This window comes from Rhinichthys klamathensis, unplaced genomic scaffold (genome assembly GCF_029890125.1).
Source record: "Rhinichthys klamathensis goyatoka isolate OS25496 unplaced genomic scaffold, OSU_Roscu_1.1 h1tg000229l_1, whole genome shotgun sequence".
Taxonomy (NCBI): Eukaryota; Metazoa; Chordata; class Actinopteri; order Cypriniformes; family Leuciscidae; genus Rhinichthys; species Rhinichthys klamathensis.
Genome location: NW_026606753.1, coordinates 981,035 through 1,000,296, shown reverse-complemented (window position 1 = coordinate 1,000,296; position 19,262 = coordinate 981,035). Strand labels below are relative to the sequence as shown.

General features: G+C 36.4%; 1 protein-coding gene across 1 annotated transcript in view; it reads left to right on the top strand.

Moving 5' to 3' along the window:
- The first annotated feature begins 1,674 nt into the window (after positions 1–1,674).
- sh3d19 (SH3 domain containing 19) overlaps positions 1,675–19,262 on the top strand; it is a 40,193-nt gene continuing 22,605 nt past the window's right edge. The window contains exons 1-9 of the mRNA XM_056265090.1: positions 1,675–1,762; positions 7,422–7,461; positions 10,443–10,483; positions 10,630–10,675; positions 13,520–13,655; positions 15,438–15,621; positions 15,707–16,624; positions 16,707–16,820; positions 18,655–18,743. Of these exons, the coding sequence (XP_056121065.1) occupies positions 1,690–1,762; positions 7,422–7,461; positions 10,443–10,483; positions 10,630–10,675; positions 13,520–13,655; positions 15,438–15,621; positions 15,707–16,624; positions 16,707–16,820; positions 18,655–18,743 (1,641 nt within the window). The 5' untranslated portion in view covers positions 1,675–1,689. The remainder of the gene's footprint in view (positions 1,763–7,421; positions 7,462–10,442; positions 10,484–10,629; positions 10,676–13,519; positions 13,656–15,437; positions 15,622–15,706; positions 16,625–16,706; positions 16,821–18,654; positions 18,744–19,262) is intronic.

The window sequence follows — 19,262 nt, the reverse complement described above, 5'->3', positions numbered from 1 at the left end:
AGCATGTAGCCTAGTCCAGAACAGGCGCACTTGAATAAATGGCCTGCACACAGTATTCAGTATAGCCTACAGAAATGATAATAGCAAAACATTGACAGACATGCCTTTAAAGCATGTCTAAAGCCTAAAGCTTTTAGTTATGCTGACTTTAAAGTTCCATTCAAATGTTTACAGCTTGAGTTAAAACAAACAGCTGCTAAATATAATTCTCTAATAATAATAAAAACTTCTTTAAATACAAACATTTCTCCAGAACGTGAACTTTCTCCATTTTCAGGGGAAATAAAACGCATGTCATTCGATCACGTCGTTAACAATAGTTAAACAGAGAATAAGCATAAAGGTTATTAGACTACTTCTTAAATCACTCCAGCGTCATTTTTCACGTCAGCATTTTCAAGCTACTAGCAAAAATATTCTGGCTAAAAATGTTCATCCAAACACAAGAGAGCAGAAGAGCATCACTGCACAGCACACTCATCTGCTTGTCATGATGCTCGCGCAAAGCACCCCGAAAGCACCAAGCGCAGTGTTCAGTTCATCAACGGTTCCCGTTTAACAGACACACACAGGTCTGCGATAACTCAAACTATACAACTGACTTTTTATTCAAACAATACATACCGTTAGAGTTTGTTCAGGTGGGGGAAAAAATACCTCAGAACTCCAAAACTTTTATTTTTGAAAAAATAATGTTAAAAATACTATAATAATAATAATAATAATATAACAATAACTGTTCAACAATAAGTAAAGCAAAAATAAAAATAGTCCTATAGCCTCATGCACTAGGCTAATCATCGGGATCAAAGAATGTCATGTGCATCTATGTAGGCTATACAATTTACATAGCCTATCTTTTCAAATTAAACGTGTGTTTAAAAAGATGTAGTGTATCTTTAAAAAAATATTTACACTATAGACTATAGCTATAAGATTGATTATTTCATTGTTTCCTCATTTTAATTAGACATCAATATGTTCAATATATCTGACAACTGACAGACAAATACAGTGTGTTGGCTATTCAATATCATCAGGACAAAAGTTAGGCTATATTTAATAATCTATAAGCATTTTGGAGATCACAGATTTCTTTACAAACGAATTATATAAAACTTAAAAGATAATCGTGTGTACCACGTCCACAACCACAGGCGCCTATAACAAATGAATTTCTATGCACTTTTAGTACATTTGTAGTAGTGGTATCCACAGTGATCCACAGAGAGACCATAATGGATTTCTTATTCTGGCCTATTAAAGTTTTCTTTCCTTTCATTTAGTAGTGCAGTCATGTCATGGCATGGAGTCATAGTAAACAAATAAAATATGAATCTTATTTTAAGTGTTTTCTCATTTCTTATTTAATCTTATAAATCTTCTTTAATCTAATAATTATTACCTTTTTTAGTGTTTTCCGCCCTCTGCTGAACAGCACTGACGCGCGTGCACAGCACACTCATCTGCTTGTCATGATGCTCGCGCAAAGCGCCAAGCGCAGTGTTCAGTTCATCAACGGTTCCCGTTTAACAGACAAGACACAGGTCTGCGATAACTCAAACTATACAACTGACTTTTTATTCAAACAAAACATACCGTTAGAGTTTGTTCAGAGAATTCAGATATCTTCTAAGTTTTGTTTAATATAGCCTATAAGTTAAAGGTCTGGATTTTAAACACGGACATATGGCTGAAGCACGGAATGATGGAGATGAAGAATTTCCAAATGTGTCTATTACGAGGAGAAGAGATTCAACAGGTAGGACAATTATTACTGTTACAATTACTTCTCTATGTATCTGAAATATTTAAGATTCTGTAGTTTCACATCACAAGACTGTTATGTTTTGCGACTTTCTGAAATTAATGGTTCACGGATTTTGCAGACATCGGACAAAAATGCCACAAATTCCCCTGCCATTTGATTAGCCTACTTTTGAAAATAGTCCACTTTATTAATAATCAGAGATTTTCAATATAATATTCTTCACGCAAATGAACCATTACATTTAATTTTCTCTTTATTTTATCAAAATTATAGCATTGCATTATCATTCACTTAAAAAGTTAAAAACCTTTTTGTTTTTGCAACTTGGTCCCTACTTTTTGTCAACACTCTCTTAGATATGCCTACATGAAACATTATACAATCAATATCAAAATCATCCATCCTGATAGTAATCTTTCCATATTTTTGGTTATTTCTTTACGTAGGCTATTAATATCAAATTAGTCTTTTCGTTTTTTTAGACAATTTCTCTATTTTTCAAATCCTAGTTAAATAGGCTACACCAGAAAATATGAAAATTGGCTTCTGCATGTCTGAAATAAATTGTTAACACTACTATTTAAATTGTTAAAACTCCAATTAATTCACTCATTAAAGTGAATGCAGCTTTTGACAATATCAATAATAAATATTTGTCACATTGTTTATTTATACAATGGTGCTGCTGACCCATAAAAGGAAAACACATTCTGTAGGATTGAAGGAATTGCACCCAAGCATTATTGGCCTATATCTCTGGTTCACAATATTCAAGATTTTTTTTATATTATTATTTAGCATATGCAATTTGGTAATAACATTGAAAAATACCAGAAAGTAAAAACTGATCTGTGGAAAGTTCCTCTTGCTCTCCTCACCATTAGTTTGGGTGTATATCGGTGAGTCAGCTGTGAGTGGGAGGAAAAACAGCAGGTTACAGCTTTTCCCCTATGTTGACACACAACAGGTGACACAACTGAGGAAACATGAGGCAGCAGTTGTGCTTGCAGCAGCCTGTGTGAAAGAATACCACCTGTGCAGCGTCATATGTGTCTGTCTGGACAGTTGGCATAAACTGTCTCACATGTTGTTCAGTCTTTCATATGATTTTTTTAATGTTGGTCTAATGGTACAAAAACATAAACTAAGCCTTTAACCTTGAAGCATTGTTTATAGAGAAAAATATGAAATTGGTGGTCCTTATAACAAGTGTCTAAAGCCTTCCTGCTTTCTGCCGACCCCTAATCTCATCTACTCAAAGGCACCATAAAATCACATTTTTATATGGAATATTGCAGTATTTATTATAAAGTATTTATCCGTGCACATCATTATTATTATTATTTTTATTCATGTGCCCTCCTTATCTTAAATCAAAATAACTTTCCCTCTCTCTTGCAACAACATTTGTTCTCTTCTCTGATGATGTGTTCAGCGGCACAATGCGAGATCTGTCACTCACATAGCAAAAGACAACCATCCAACGAACCAGTCATTTCCCGATGGACAAAATCAAGTCCCAGCCTACATTTTTTCTTGTTTTAAGTTTTCTTGGGTTTTTTAGGTTTCACCTGGATATACAACACAATAGGGAAGAAAAGGCGATTGCAACTTCCGTTTCATGCCGACTTTAAAAAAAAATGTCTCTTGAAGTAATGATGAAATGCTCCAGTTTCAACATGTTCCAGCAGATTGTTATCATAGCATTACTCTCTGCATTGGGCAGCACCTGGCAGGAAAGTCCCGTTTTTTCTTAAAGTCCCCATCAATTCAAAATTGACCATACTTACTTTGTTTGCCTAAATTGATCGTTTTGTGGTGAACAATTCATCCATGTAAGTCAATCCACACAAAAAAAAATTTTTTTGGCTTCGTAATCTTTAATCAAAATCTGAAATTTCCCCTCCCCTCTGCATTGGAGGACCTTCCCTGATGACGTAGGTTTGACGGTTTGGGTGTCTGCTTAACACCCGTAACCACGCCCCTCCAACTGACAGTAGACAGGCTGAATGAAAACACCTACTTTTCTAGATCCAATCAGGTGCTAGTTGGGACAAAAAGCCACGCCCACTATTTTGCCTCATTTAGTAGGCTATTCCGTTTCTCTCAGAAATACGTCACAACACTGGAGAAAAGTCGTTTGCAACTTCCGGTTCACGGGGATTTTAAACAATTTTAACCGTACAATAGTTCAGCATTAGGCCTACACAATATTAGTTCTGGCCCTTGAATTTGATTGGTCGAGTGTTCTGATATGCACTGCTAGTGGTGGCGATTTTTTTATTGACTCTTTCTGCACATTACATTATTCCAGTAGATGGCGAGAAGTAACCGTCTTTGAGTAAACCATTGATTATTCACTTAACCAATTCAACCAATTAGTTGAACAGTGATTAATTCAGGGGAAAAAACACCACTACTGTGTGTTTTTCAGAGATGTGAACTATCATACAGGAGTTTTACCTACAAACATGAACACATTAAATCACATCTGTTTCTCCAACAAAATCAGTCACCTTGCCAATCATCTTATGCCTTTTTGCATCTTATGATGTTTTTGATGGTTTTTAATTGTGGCCTGTTTTTCTAACAGGGAAGTTGTGCTGTGTTTAATTTGACTGCAGGTTTGCATATTGTATTAATGTTTAAAGTTTTGTATGCCAGTGCATTTAGTTGTAGCTCATAGATAATCATTAACCCAACTTAAGTAAATATGGGTAAATGTGCTGTAAGTAATATAGCGGGTGTGAAAGCATGCATTTATATTTTTACAACTTTTCCAGTGTTGCGCTGACTGTAAGAGCATGCATTGCTTGTTTTGTCTTTTGGGAACGTTTTGTGAGATAGAGTGCAGTGTGACTCTTACTTTGACATGTTGTTTAGTCATCAGTGACCTCATCGGCCGCTGTGTCAGTGGCATTTCACATTTAGAGGACTTACATCTGTGCTTTTGCCTGCTGGCTTCTCTCAGACTTTTATGTCAGTATGATCTTTTATTTAATATTTATGTAGTACAAAAAATAATAATTTCACTTAAGTAATATAAATGTATATATATATATTATTTCACTTACAAGTAATATAAATGTGTATATATATACAGTATATATATATATATATATATATATATGTGTGTGTGTGTGTGTGTGTGTGTGTATATATATGTATATATATATATAGTATATCTTTCTATTCAAAAATATTTGACTGTGCACACTGTTACTTTCTGTATTAAAGGGATAGTTCATTAATGTGGACACATTAATGTCATCTGTCATCTGCTAAACTCATCTACTCACTAGTCCGCTTTCACGACCTCGTTGTGTTGATAATCATGATCGTGCAAACTTTATAACTCGAACTTTCAGAGAAATAAACAAAGACTGAAAGAGTTGTCGGAAGCTAATTGATGGTGACGTTGAAGTCATGAGACCATCTTTCGACTTCTGCCGATTGTATTTCAAAATTCATAAGTTGTGTTCATTTGTGAAGTTTATCACGATGAACAAAACATATAAGAATAATAAGCTTTTGTTAGACAACATACCTTATTTTTTACTAGTGTTTTTCATAGAGTTCAGTGATTTTTTTTTAAGGTTTAAAGGGGGGCGTGGCCAAAAAAAGATTGAGAACCACTGCTGTAAGGTGTGCTAGTCTGTTGTTTTCTCTATGATTTGGAAAGAGCTGTTCAAAGTGGATTTAGCTTTGCATGATAATGATTATCAACACAACGAGGCCGTGAAAGCGGACTAGTGAGTAGATGAGTTTAGCAGCAGCAGAATACAGCGTTTTTAGTCACAAAAACCCTGGCAGCAGAATACAGCGTTTGTCGACACCATTGTCAAAACGATCCCCATTCACAAGAATCCACGAAAACAACTAAAACCACTGTATTCTGCTGCCAGGCCATTAGATTGCGATGAAATACTATAGACTGAACACGTAATATGCATGTGCATGACGTCATCGTCTTCAGAGATTTGCGTTTTTGTTGATTACAGGGAGACCGTTTTCAAAAGTTTCCCTTTTTTAGGCACCCAAAACCCAGTTGTTGTGTAAACGAACGGGCAAAACCCATAAAAAGTTTAAAACGGTGTTGTGTAAACAGCCCCTCAATGAACAACAGGTGAACGTAATCCAATCAGAAACCAGAGAAACGATAGATAGATAGATAGATAGATAGATAGATAGATAGATAGATAGATAGATAGATAGATAGATAGATAGATAGATAGATAGGTTTAAGCTGTCATTTATGTGTAAAGGTAACTATTTCAGTTGTTTAATAGCATTTTTTAAGAACTGGTTAAGATTCTTTTTAGAACCAGTCAAAAACACATAACCTGCATTTGAATGGATTCTGTCATTTATCTTTGCTTATTGTAGTAACCACCAATTAGCAACTTGTTGAACATGTGAACATTTTTGTAAGTGCCAGAAATTCCATTTGGACCTTCTGTCTCTGTATACTGATCTAAGATCAGTTTTGTACCTTTGTAGCGGTTTCAGGACTCTTTTAAGTGAAAGCTGGTCCTAGATCAGGACGAAATCCAAATCATCTTCTATATCACAGTGATAAAGCTGATGGTTTTTTCTGATATCAGGATGTAGTTTGTTAAACCAATGAATCGCTCAAGGATAGCAGGCAGAAATATTTGACTATTGTTAATGTCAAAAAAGAAATACTTCCTGATTGGCCGCATTCCTGCATGGCACACTGGCTGTGTCAACATACCTAATGAAAAAAAGAGACGTCACTTTTACCGGGAGTTGTCCTTCCTCACAGACACATTTTAATCAGAAGGTGGGACTGTCTGAGTCACTTATATTCTCTGCAAAATATGCAGGTAGGACTGTATATTTCCTATTAAAGCTTGCTGATAAGTAATGTATCAGATTGCAGCTATGTATCATTTACATTTTTAAACTTGACTTGTAAATAATACAGTGATTGAAATGATTTGATAAACTCAAATCAAATTACTTCACCAATGCTATTATGAATGAGGTAGGCTATTTCACTTTCTCATACTTTAACACACAAGAGCAGAAACTGAATCCAGCAGGTCTGGGGACAGTGATGGGTCAGTAGGCAACTGCAACAAATACGCACAAAGACCCCTTTGCCGAAGCAGTCATTATGTTTTATGACTTCACTCTCATTACCTGAGGAAAGTTAAACATTCTCTATGAATGCTTGATGTTGTTGGGAGAAACGAGGATCCTACTTTTGTATAGTGTAGTCAAATATGCTGGTCTTGTTCTATTTGTAGTTTCATATAAGCTTTAATAAGGTGTTAAAAGTTACTATATGCTCAAAATGTGTTCAAAAATTAAAAAGGAGGCACCAAATGAACCTGCTTTACTGAAACCATAACCTGCTGCTCAACTGGGCCTGAGTGATGTGAATGCGGAGCGTGGTTTCATGAAAAACTGCGCTGTTAGCCTCCAGTTCTCTCCTAAGCTCTGCTCTTTAAAACAGGTTTATCAGGAACATACCATACAGTTTAACCAGCCAAACAGACAACGTCACACTGCCAGCTGTGCCTGTGGCCTAGTCACTGAATATTGCAAATGTAGAATCACGCAGTTAAATAAAATTTGTGCTACAAAGAAATTTAGCTCATGCTTTGTGTTTTATGTTTTGCAGACCGCTCAGAAAGAAATAAACAAGAACACTTACATATAAGGTAAGATCTCTTTATGGAAACACTTGAGGCTCTAATAGTCTCTTTGAATTATGCGCTCTTTGCACTGATAGAGGGAGAAAAAGAGAAAGTATTTGTGAATTTGCTGCTGTCAGGATAAGCTGATTCAACATCTCTGAAATCTAGTGTCTAGTTTAGTGATACTTTGAATATTAATAATCAGCGTATTGTTAGAAATATTAACCAGTCATTGAAGTTTATAAATTCAATTTTGACCTCTTACAGTATGCATTACAAGGCCAAAATTATGTGGAGACTTGAACACCACATTCCTATGTGCTTGTTGAACATTTAACTTAAAAATTATTGCTATTCATAGTGAGATGGTCCGTCCTTTGACACTATAACTGCTTCTGCTTTTCTGAGATGTTGGAACATGGAATTTGCTCACTTTTAGACCCAAGAGCATTATGGATGTTTCTTCAACTATGGGGACTTTGCAACCTGTGGAATTTCAGACAATAAACTGTCTTAAAATAAACCTTATTTAATTTAACTTGTCTTCTAATGATGTTCAGTAGTAAACAGGCATCACAGGACAACATTGTTCTGAAACACCATGTACGTTTTCACCACAATTTCATTCATACTTTTATGATGGATTTTCATATTTTAAGATTGAAAGTCTGCATCTTGGGACAAGAATAAAACAATAAAATCTATACATAAAAGGCATTTGAAAAGTAAAAAAAAAAAAAAGTTTCCAAGACAGAATGTTACCTTCACAAAATGTGTGTGTTTGTTAGAGTTTTATTTATTGTCATTATAAACATCTATAACGAAATTAGGAAGTGCTTCCCTTAGTGCCGGATTATACAACAACACAAACAATGTTACATACGACACAAATATTAAACATATGATACAAAAATAATCAATTTGTAGTAAGTTTTAAATATTGCAGTAATAAGAAATATATTGCACTAAACCTGTGTGTTCTGTTTGTTTTTAAAGGGATAGTTCACCTATAAAAATGAAAATTCTGTGATCATTCTCATGTCGTTCCAAATCTGAATGACTTTCTTCTACAGAACATTAAAGAATATATTTTAAAGAATGTTGGTAACCAAACAGTTGTTTACATTGTACTGAAGAAAAAAAATCATCTTTTATTTTCGACAGAAGAAAAAAAGCCATGCAGGTTTGGAAGGACATGAGGGTTAGTAAATGATGATAATTTTGATCTTTGGGAATGGGGAGAACTGTCCCTTTAATGAAAATCAAACCCTGGGACATACAAGTGGCTGACAAAACACCCACATATGGACAATACATTTAGAGTACTCTAACATGGTGTTTGTTTACATAATAGTGTTGCTTCAATTAACAACTGTGTTCAATTTTTAACAGTGTCTTAATAAACAAATCACCTTTTTATTTGTAATATTTTTAAAATAACTGTTTAACAGTGAAAGGCCTGTGACATAAATCAGAACTAATGGATAGTTGTGCTTGTTTCTTGCTGAGCTAATCATGCCTGTACAGTGAGAGACATTAAGGGTGTGAATCGAACATGTCAGCTGGTTCTCATTTGAAACAGAGCTAAAGCTGCCTCTGAGAGCCTGCTGGTATGCTGGCCTGGCCTGACTCTCTCTCTCTCACTCACTCTGTGCTTATGACACATCTATTCAGCTATGCAGAAAGCAGCAGCTTTAAAACGTCCACATAGTCAGGAAGTGAATGCAAGTCTTGAGCATGAATGATCAAAGAGCTTTTACTAATGATGAACACTAGTTTTTGAAAGGGATGGCGTAATTTGCTGTAATGGATTCCTTTAACACTTCATATATCTACTAATGTAAGGTATGAACCGCATGTCTTTATATCTTTGATGTCTCTTCATTTGCATTTAATGCTAAAGCTTTGTACAGTGTGAATGTTCAACTGTCTTTTGTTTGCTCTGTGTCTGACACCGTACGTAGTTTCTATGATATAGTAGTATTGTTAGATCCATTTCACTGTGCTGTTGAACAGGAGGATATACTGGGGAAATGAGCAACGAGTTGTAAAAAAAAAAATGACATCAATTGAGATGTAGAGTAATTAAAACAGGTTTTATCAAGTAATAATGCAATAAATGTTAACATTATGTGAGAAATAACTGTCACCGTTATCTGTTGAAGATATTGTGGTTATAAAAATGCTAATTAGTAGTAAGTTAGTTGATGTATGTGTTGTTGAACTTGCTACCGTTCAAAGGTTTGGGGTCAGTAAAATTGTATTTAATGTTTTTGAAAAATGTCTCATACTCACCAATGCTGCTTTTATTTGATCAAAAAATATTGTAACATTTTACATTTACCTTTAATATTACCTTTAATATTAAAATAACAGTTTTCTCTTTTAATGTTTTTAAAATGTCATTTATTCCTCTGATGGCAAAGCTGAATTTTCAGCAGCCATTAAAGGCACAATATGTAGGCTATTTTTCACCGCTAGGGGTCGCTAACCTCTTCAAAACAATAACAAAGGCATAGATAGATGACGCAGTGAATGAGCGTGGAATCATGGAACTTGTCGTCATGCCAATGGATCTAATAATGTTAATGGGAAATAATGTTCAGGGATGAGTGAATGCATTCATGTTTTTTTAACATGACTGTGGTATGAAGCAGGGCGCGATTGCTAATGAGAGACAGATATCTGCGCCACATGCGAGTCCCAGGGGATATAAAGGAATGAGCAATGACATTAAAGTTATAGAAAAGAACAGAATTTATTTGAAATAGAAGTCTTTTGTTATATTGTAAATGCCTTTGCTGTCATTTTGATTTAATATAATGCATCATTGTTGAAAAAAAGTATTAATATCTTTCAACCCCCATATACATCAGAATGACGGCACACTTTTAAATGGTAGTGTATATGTTTTGTTGTTACTGTGTTCATTCTCTCTAAAATAATCCATGGCGATGTATCTTGTCAATATCTTTTTTTTTTTTTTTTTCTGTTCGCGTTTTTAGTTCAGGACCCCTTTCTTCAATCAAAGCAGCCTTTAAGAGAAGTGAGTAGGTTGTGACGTAAATCTAGGTTTATTTTACTTTCATACATGGTAGAATGTATAATTACAGATTGTAGTAATGTCATGTTTTTACAATATATACATGGTCAAATGTGTCATAAAATGCTGAATGCTGTCAAATCTTCCAGCTTCTGCAAGAGCTCTCTCACAACCAGACTACTCCAGGGAAAGAAGGTGAGCTTATTGTAACTATTTTTTCCATTTCTACACTTTTATTTATAGGTACAGTGACTTTTGTAAAGGAAGTAATTGGAGGCTGATATGCCAAAAGTTAGATTTAAACTAACATCTCTTGTGTGAGCAACATGGTTTAATATTTTGGAGAACATGTGTGAACTGATAGGCAACTGTGTTAATATGAAACCCTTAATCCTTCTCATATTGTCACAGTTGGGTGAAATAAAGTGCAAGTTGGGTTGGGTGCATGATCTAATCACAAGCAGTTAAAAAGTTTATTTACAATGAACTAAGAACATAAACAGAGCGACGAGAACTGACAATAAACAGAAGGAAACACAGAGCCTAAATACATTAAACAAACCAATCAACTAAATGAACATCAGGTGCAAACAATAATCAAACAATGAGTAACCTAGGACACTAACTAGAAGCAGGGAAAAGGAACTAAGGAAACTCATAGAAAACTCAAACACCGATAAAACAGGACAGAACCCTGACACAGATGGGCTGCATCCGAAATCTCATACTTCTCTACTATATAGTAGGTGAAAATAGTATGTGACAAGAGTAGTGTGTCCAAATTCACAGTATACTCATAAAAGAGTTGGCAAAAAGTACCTGGATGTCCTACTACTTCCAGCGAAGTTCTGAAGTGTGCTTACAATGAACAATTTACTATCCCATAAGGCCACAGGAGCGGATTTATGAATTGCAGTGAAGTGACGCAACTGACGCTGGTTGGTCACGATAATGACAACATGAATGTATTATGTCCAGATTACATTCATACTTCACACATTCATACAGGTCCTTCTCAAAAAATTAGCATATTGTGATAAAGTTCATTATTTTCCATAATGTAATGATAAAAATTAAACTTTCATATATTTTAGATTCATTGCACACCAACTGAAATATTTCAGGTCTTTTATTGTTTTAATACTGATGATTTTGGCATACAGCTCATGAAAACCCCAAATTCCTATCTCAAAAAATTAGCATATCATGAAAAGGGTCTCTAAAAAAGCTATTAACCTAATCATCTGAATCAACTAATTAACTCTAAACACCTGCAAAAGATTCCTGAGGCTTTTAAAAACTCCCAGCCTGTTTCATTACTCAAAACCGCAATCATGGGTAAGACTGCCGACCTGAAGGCCATCATTGACACCCTCAAGCAAGAGGGTAAGACACAGAAAGAAATTTCTGAACAAATAGGCTGTTCCCAGAGTGCTGTATCAATGCACCTCAGTGGGAAGTCTGTGGGAAGGAAAAAGTGTGGCAAAAAAACGCTGCACAACGAGAAGAGGTGACCGGACCCTGAGGAAGATTGTGGAGAAGGACCGATTCCAGACCTTGGGGGACCTGCAGAAGCAGTGGACTGAGTCTGGAGTAGAAACATCCAGAGCCACCGTGCACAGGCGTGTGCAGGAAATGGGCTACAGGTGCCGCATTCCCCAGGTCAAGCCACTTTTGAACCAGAAACAGCGGCAGAAGCGCCTGACCTGGGCTACAGAGAAGCAGCACTGGACTGTTGCTCAGTTTTGCATGTCATTCGGAAATCAAGGTGCCAGAGTCTGGAGGAAGACTGGGGAGAAGGAAATGCCAAAATGCCTGAAGTCCAGTGTCAAGTACCCACAGTCAGTGATGGTCTGGGGTGCCATTTTAGCTGCTGGTGTTGGTGCACTGTGTTTTATCAAGGGCAGGGTCAATACAGCTAGCTATCAGGAGATTTTGGAGCACTTCATGCTTCCATCTGCTGAAAAGCTTTATGGAGATGAAGATTTCATTTTTCAGCACGACCTGGCACCTGCTCACAGTGCCAAAACCACTGGAAAATAGTTTACTGACCATGGTATTACTGTGCTCAATTGGCCTGCCAACTCTCCTGACCTGAACCCCATAGAGAATCTGTGGGATATTGTGAAGAGAAAGTTGAGAGACGCAAGACCCAACACTCTGGATGAGCTTAAGGCCGCTATCGAAGCATCCTGGGCCTCCATAACACAGCAGTGCCACAGGCTGATTGCCTCCATGCCACGCCGCATTGAAGCAGTCATTTCTGCAAAAGGATTCCCGACCAAGTATTGACTATTGAGTGCATAACTGAACATAATTATTTGAAGGTTGACTTTTTTTTTTGTATTAAAAACACTTCTTTTATTGGTCGGATGAAATATGCTAATTTGTTGAGACAGGAATTTTGGGTTTTCATGAGCTGAATGCCAAAATCATCAGTATTAAAACAATAAAAGACCTGAAATATTTCAGTTGGTGTGCAATGAATCTAAAATATATGAAAGTTTAATTTTTATCATTACATTATGGAAAATAATGAACTTTATCACAATATGCTAATTTTTTGAGAAGGACCTGTACTATATAAAACATACTTTTTTAGCAGTCACAAAGTAAGTACTTATTCAAAATAAGTACCTACTCAAAAGAGTTTGCGATTTCGGACGCAGCCATGCTCTGCTCGTACATTCTTGTCCTGGATACAGTTGCCACCATAGACAATAATCTATTCAAATATGTGGTTACAATTTAGAATATTAGTAAAAAATTAAATAAAAACAGTAGTATTAGCAGAAAATTTGTAAATAGTCATTTTTGTCTTAAGATGAATATCTGGTAATATTCCTTTAAAAAATACTTCAGTATAATAAAAAAGTGGTAAGCTGATTTAGGACCACAGAATATTTAAATAACATTTATGCCAATATGAACCTCCTCATGTGTTTTATACAAAACCACAAGCCCGGATATATAGCTGTGCTTTGAAATTTGTGTACAATACATTCATACCTATTAAGAAGTATCTGTTGTTGTTTTCAGGCGTTCAGAGGTAACCATCCTATCAGCAGAGCCGTTTGCAGCCACTTCTTGGTATCCAGGGGAGTCTGGCCAGTTTTCATCCACAGCTTTCACAACACAACCAATCTGGAATGAGAGTGTTCTGACCTCTGTTCAGGTACAGTGATTTATAGCACTATATCCAGTTCAACAGCTGTCATTAACAGACAGTTGTGCCAGACAGGTGTGTGGATTCTCTTTGTTTACTCAGCATGTCTTTACTTTAACTTTTCAAAGCATGGCTACTTTGTCCCTGTGTTTGACAGACTAACACATGGATTACTAACTTACCAATAAACCATTGTCATTCTACAACGAGTCCAACAATGTAGTATATAGGCCAATTCACACTGCACCGACAGACGGCAACAGATGCTTTGTCAGGTTTTGTTGGATCAGTGTGTTACCCCTGTTGGCGTCTGTTACCGTCTGTCAGAGCTTGTTTTCACTGATTGAACATGTTGAATTGGCACTTGTCTGGTCATGGAATGTCTGAGGGGCAAACTGTAATCTGGTGATTGTCCGTGTTGGTCTGCGTCTATCGTTGCAGTTTGAACTGGCCTACTGTGTTGTTATGGTAACTAAAACTAGAAATAAAGCTGAACTAGCTGACGTTAAATAATTGGAAGAACTACAATTTCTTAAACCAAAACTGAAATAAAATAAAGCTATCAAAAAATAAAAGCTAATTCATAAATATTATAGTATTTCACAAGTTAATTTGCCCATATAATCTAAAAACTATTAAGGTTAAACTTATTTGGCTTGCTGTCTGCAGTGGAGGGGCTTGAGGAAGCAGCTTCAACTCGAGCTTAGATATACCCCACTGGGACAACTAATGCTTGGATGATGAGTGTGGTAGCAAAATGCCTAAATTATGTTGGTGGAGTTGAGGAGGTGAAGGAATGCCAAAACAGCTGCAAGGCGAGCGGCTGCTTATATGCGCTGCCAGTTAATTGAAAGATTAGATGGGTTCACTCCTCCCAAAATTACATTTAGAAACTTCACAAAAATAATACTAAAATAACACTGGGGGATATCTGCTCATATATCATTTTTAAATATTACCATTTTTGTACAAAGAAATTTCAGTCAGGATTCAAGGGCATTTTTAAAGGTTGTTATATTAGAAGGCATTTTAGAGATGCATCAATATTCAATACAATTATTTTCATGTTATTGCTGATAACCAATACATTTTCATAAAATATTCTAAATCTTTACTATTTGGTCTATAAGCAAATCAAAAACACACTAAAACTAAAATAAATAGTTTGTGCTGTATGTTGTATTTCCCAACATTATAATGTACAGTATGTAAATATTGGCTAATACTGATAAATAAAATACTGATATAGTGTCGATATTGTAACTAGTGTCCACTGGAGGCGAGTTGAAATGAACCCATGTGCAGTTTAATTAGATCCAAAAACATGAATGAATACAAGATAAACAGAGACTTGACTTGACCATGAAACAAACTCAATTAACAGCAGGTTACATTGAACAAAACTAGACAAAAAACAATGGTAACATGAGGGCTATTTATACACAAGGACTAATCATTAAACAAGGAACACCTGTGAACATTCAAACAATAAACCAATCACAGAACAGAGAAGCACATGACCTCAAACAACCAATCAGAACATGACACATAAGACTAGTGAAGCTCAAGGCATGATCACATGATGACAAGGGAATCACATGACAAGTAGGAACCATGACTATGAGAATTTCAAAATAAATGACATGAACACAAACAAAACCCAAATCAACATGCCAGATATATTGTGCATCCCTACTCTGTTCTCTAGGACTGTATGGTTTCTGCACACTCGTGACGTGTTTGCTTGGTTTGATGCTTGCGTAAGAGTGATTCCCCTCTCTCGTGCTTCAGCTCCCACCATCCTATGAGCAGGTGATCAAGGAGAAGACCCAGGAGCAGGTTACCACACCTTCACCACCTCCACAACACTTATACACAACAACTATTGCCACACAGACTGACTCACTAGAGGAGAATGCCACAGGTCCAGATTCTGGCACGTCCCTGCTGCTGAACCGGGTGCAGCCCAGTGGACGTTAGTCTGTACTGACAAGATTTAGAGTGCACAAATCGATGTGAACCATAAACTGATACTCAATGTTTGGTCTTTACTGTTTCAGCAAAGCAGCCAATAAAACCACCTCGGCCATCATTGCCTAAACCCAAACCCATTCCGCAAGAAACTCAAACCAGGTCCCCAACATCCACTCCCAACTCCCAACCCGTCGTCGATATAGCCCCAGCCCCACGCCCGGTTCCTCAGCCTCGCTCCAAAACGAAACCCCTGAGTCCAACCAACCACGTCAATGTGCAACCTCTGATAGCACTGCAAGACAGCTGGGACGTTTGTCCTATACCCTCTGAGGAGAATTCTGATTCCCATTCAGGAAAGTATCTGAAGGATCTCTTAGATGTCTTCAGCTCCGAACCTCAAAGTGAACTGAGTAACCCTGTCAACATTCAAAGAGAGCAGACGAACCAAACTAAAGAGAACCAAAGCGAGAACATGACCTCCCTCCACAGCGACCGCAACATCCGATCAAGAATCCAGGCCTTTGAAAGTCAATCTAGCGCAGAGAATAATGAAACCTTTGTGCCTTCCCCCCGTCCTCGAAACATTTACACCAAACCACCTGTGCTGGCACCAAAACCCTCCATTACCCCTCGTCCTTCTGTCAAAAAGCCCAAAGAAGAGGAGTTTTTACAATATGACAGTCATTTATACGAAGAGGTCAGTGCACCACCTATGCCAGCTCCAAGACCTCAGCTTTTCAAAAAACCGTCCTTCAACTCAAGAGATGAGTCTGACTCTCAGCCTCCCTTCAGGATGGCCCTCATTCCTCCATCGCGACCTTCATTGGTCAAAGTTAAGAATCTAAGTTCCCAGGATGAGGAAGTAGTATTGAAAGGACCTCCCCCGCCACTCAAGCCCAGCAAAGATCTGTTGAACCTCAACAACCACAACTCCACTGCACTTCTGTCTAACATCACATCCACAGCGAACATGCTAAACAATGACTGTGTGGATGCTGCCATTAGTAAGTTTTAAGGACCACAATACAGGTATTGTGTGTATACATAAATTGAGTAATGCAGATAATTAATATATCCCTGTCACAGACCACTCTCCCACTAAAACTGCCTATCAAGGGGGATTCACCTACATAGGATCAAGCATGCAGGGAGTGACCAGGAGACCCACAGTCATCAGAGTCCCCAGTAAAACAGAAAAAAGTGAGTCATTGATAGCCAATGTATTTTTATGTGAGGAGCTATTTAAAAGTGCCTATGTGCTTTTAATACACATTCAAATATATATATATATATATATATATATATACTGTATATATGAATGGCCCTATGATTGAACCATACAACATAGTGACCATGGCTGTCAAGCTCCAAAACTCCTTGTGTTGTACTGTTTGTAGTTCATATATTCTGAGTCTTCTGAAGACATATGATACCTTTGTGTGAGGAAAAGACTCGCATTTAAGTCGCTATTCAGTCATAATCTTCCCCTTTGCTGCAGCTCTTAAATCTTAAATCTTACCCATTCCATTATTGTAAGGTGTGTGGCTGTAAGCACGTGACGGAGGAGATTCAGAGCAGTAGCAGTCTTTTAATAAATTCAACAGAAACATGTAGGAAAACTCAGGAGCTAGAATAATCCATAATCACGTAAAGCAAATGCGACGGAACACTGACCAAAGGAAAATAAGGACAAGGGACAGCTAATGAACTGAACAGAAACAGGTGTGTAATTAATTAGGAGCTATGGAAACTTATAAAAACAGGAAAAACAAAACACAATGATAGTAAAACAGAAATATATTGGGGTGCGTTTCCCGAAAGTATCGTTAGCCAAATATAGTCGCAAGTTCCGTTGTTGTCATAGTTGGCATTGTTGGCATAGTTCAACGAGTCAGTGTTTCCCGAAACCATAGTTACAACGAACATTCGCAAACAGCATTGCAAAGTTGTGTGGTTGGAACTACAGCTGTGGTTAGAAGCATAGTTTTTTGTTTGCATGACATTTCTTTTATTTTTAATATATACAAATGTCATTTACTTCTTTTAGTTTGTCAAGATATTTAAAGCACCGTTTTTTTAAACCGCATGTGCGGACATGGTCTAGTACGTAAGAATGCGCCTATGATTGAATCTGGAAATAAAGCAAAATAACTAAGAAAAAGATGTCCATAATTTAGAGCAAAATAAATCAAGCATTAATTAAATCTCAAATGGATTAATTAAAATAAGTTATTACTCAACCACCTGCATGACATTATTAACCAACGTGGTTGAACGACAAATTTGCGACAGTACGGTTTCAGGAAACAGTCGTGACTAGCTAGTTGATTTCTTCTGCAATGCATCGTACTATGGTAGTTAAGCATAAACAGAACCATTACAATTATGCAATGTTCAGTTGTACTTAATAGGAATGGAAGCCCAGCATGCTAGACGTGCACAGGGTTTAAATGTATAAATGTAAAGCTTGTATTTCTATTACATTAATTCCTCAGTTAAAAAAAGTTTGAGATCTCTTTTTTTTTTTTTTTTTTTTGAGGATGGCTTTCTTCATGTTAAAGATGTCCCTGTCATGAACAATTCCAATTGGCCATTGAATCAATTTAGCCTTAGACAGATGTACTAATAGTTCAAAAGTTTTTGGTAAGTAAGATTATTTTAAAAAGTATTGTATGCTCATTAAGGCTGTATTTATTTGATCAAAAATATTTTAAAATAAAATTCACTTTTGTCATCACAGAAATAAATTACAAGTAGTCATGATTAGTCAAACTCTTTGATGTCACATGATGCTTCACAGATCATTCTAATATGCTCATTTGGTGATCAAGAAACATCTCTAATTATTATTAATGTTGAAAACAGTTGTGCAGCTCCCCTGCACCCCCCCCCAAAAAAAGTCTTAACTGACCCCAAACTTTCGAACAGTACTGTATGTGCTTCAGTGTAATGAATGAAGTAATCAAAACTTAATATTCTCTATAAAAATATGATGCATTATTGCATGGTAAGTGAATGGATTTCTGCTTTTCAGACCCTGAAGAAATGGCAGATTTTCCTCCTCCTTTACCTGTACAAAAACCTGTGGGCGGCCCACCTCCACCTGCTAAACCCGCTCGCAAAGTAAGACCTTATAAACCTACAACAGCTGTGCAACAAGCACTAAAGCAGTGGGCGATTAGGATAAAATGTGGTTTTAAAATGTCACCAGAGATGTCAAATAGAGCAGAATGGAATAATTGAGACTTTTCTTTGTTTTTCTTGTCCACTTTTTCCTCCTGTCTAAAACATATTCTGCAAGTATGTGAATACAGATGCTTCTAGCTATGTAGTGTATGCTCGATTTTGGGTATTATGTGTTACATTCTCATTGCCAAGTATGGACTCACTCTATAATGGACAAAAGCGTAAAAACGTTTCCTACTTAAAGTCAGCTATTGTCATTAAGAAGCAACAGTTTAAAAATAATCTTGCTGAACAAATTCGATCTTATAAGTAATGTTTACATCTATAACAATATTATTTTATTCTAGGATTTATACTGTATTTACATTGTTACTGTATAAAATATGTCTTGAAAGAAAACAGTGACTTCTCACTGTTTAAGTGAATAACAGTGACATTGAATATTAACTTTTTGAT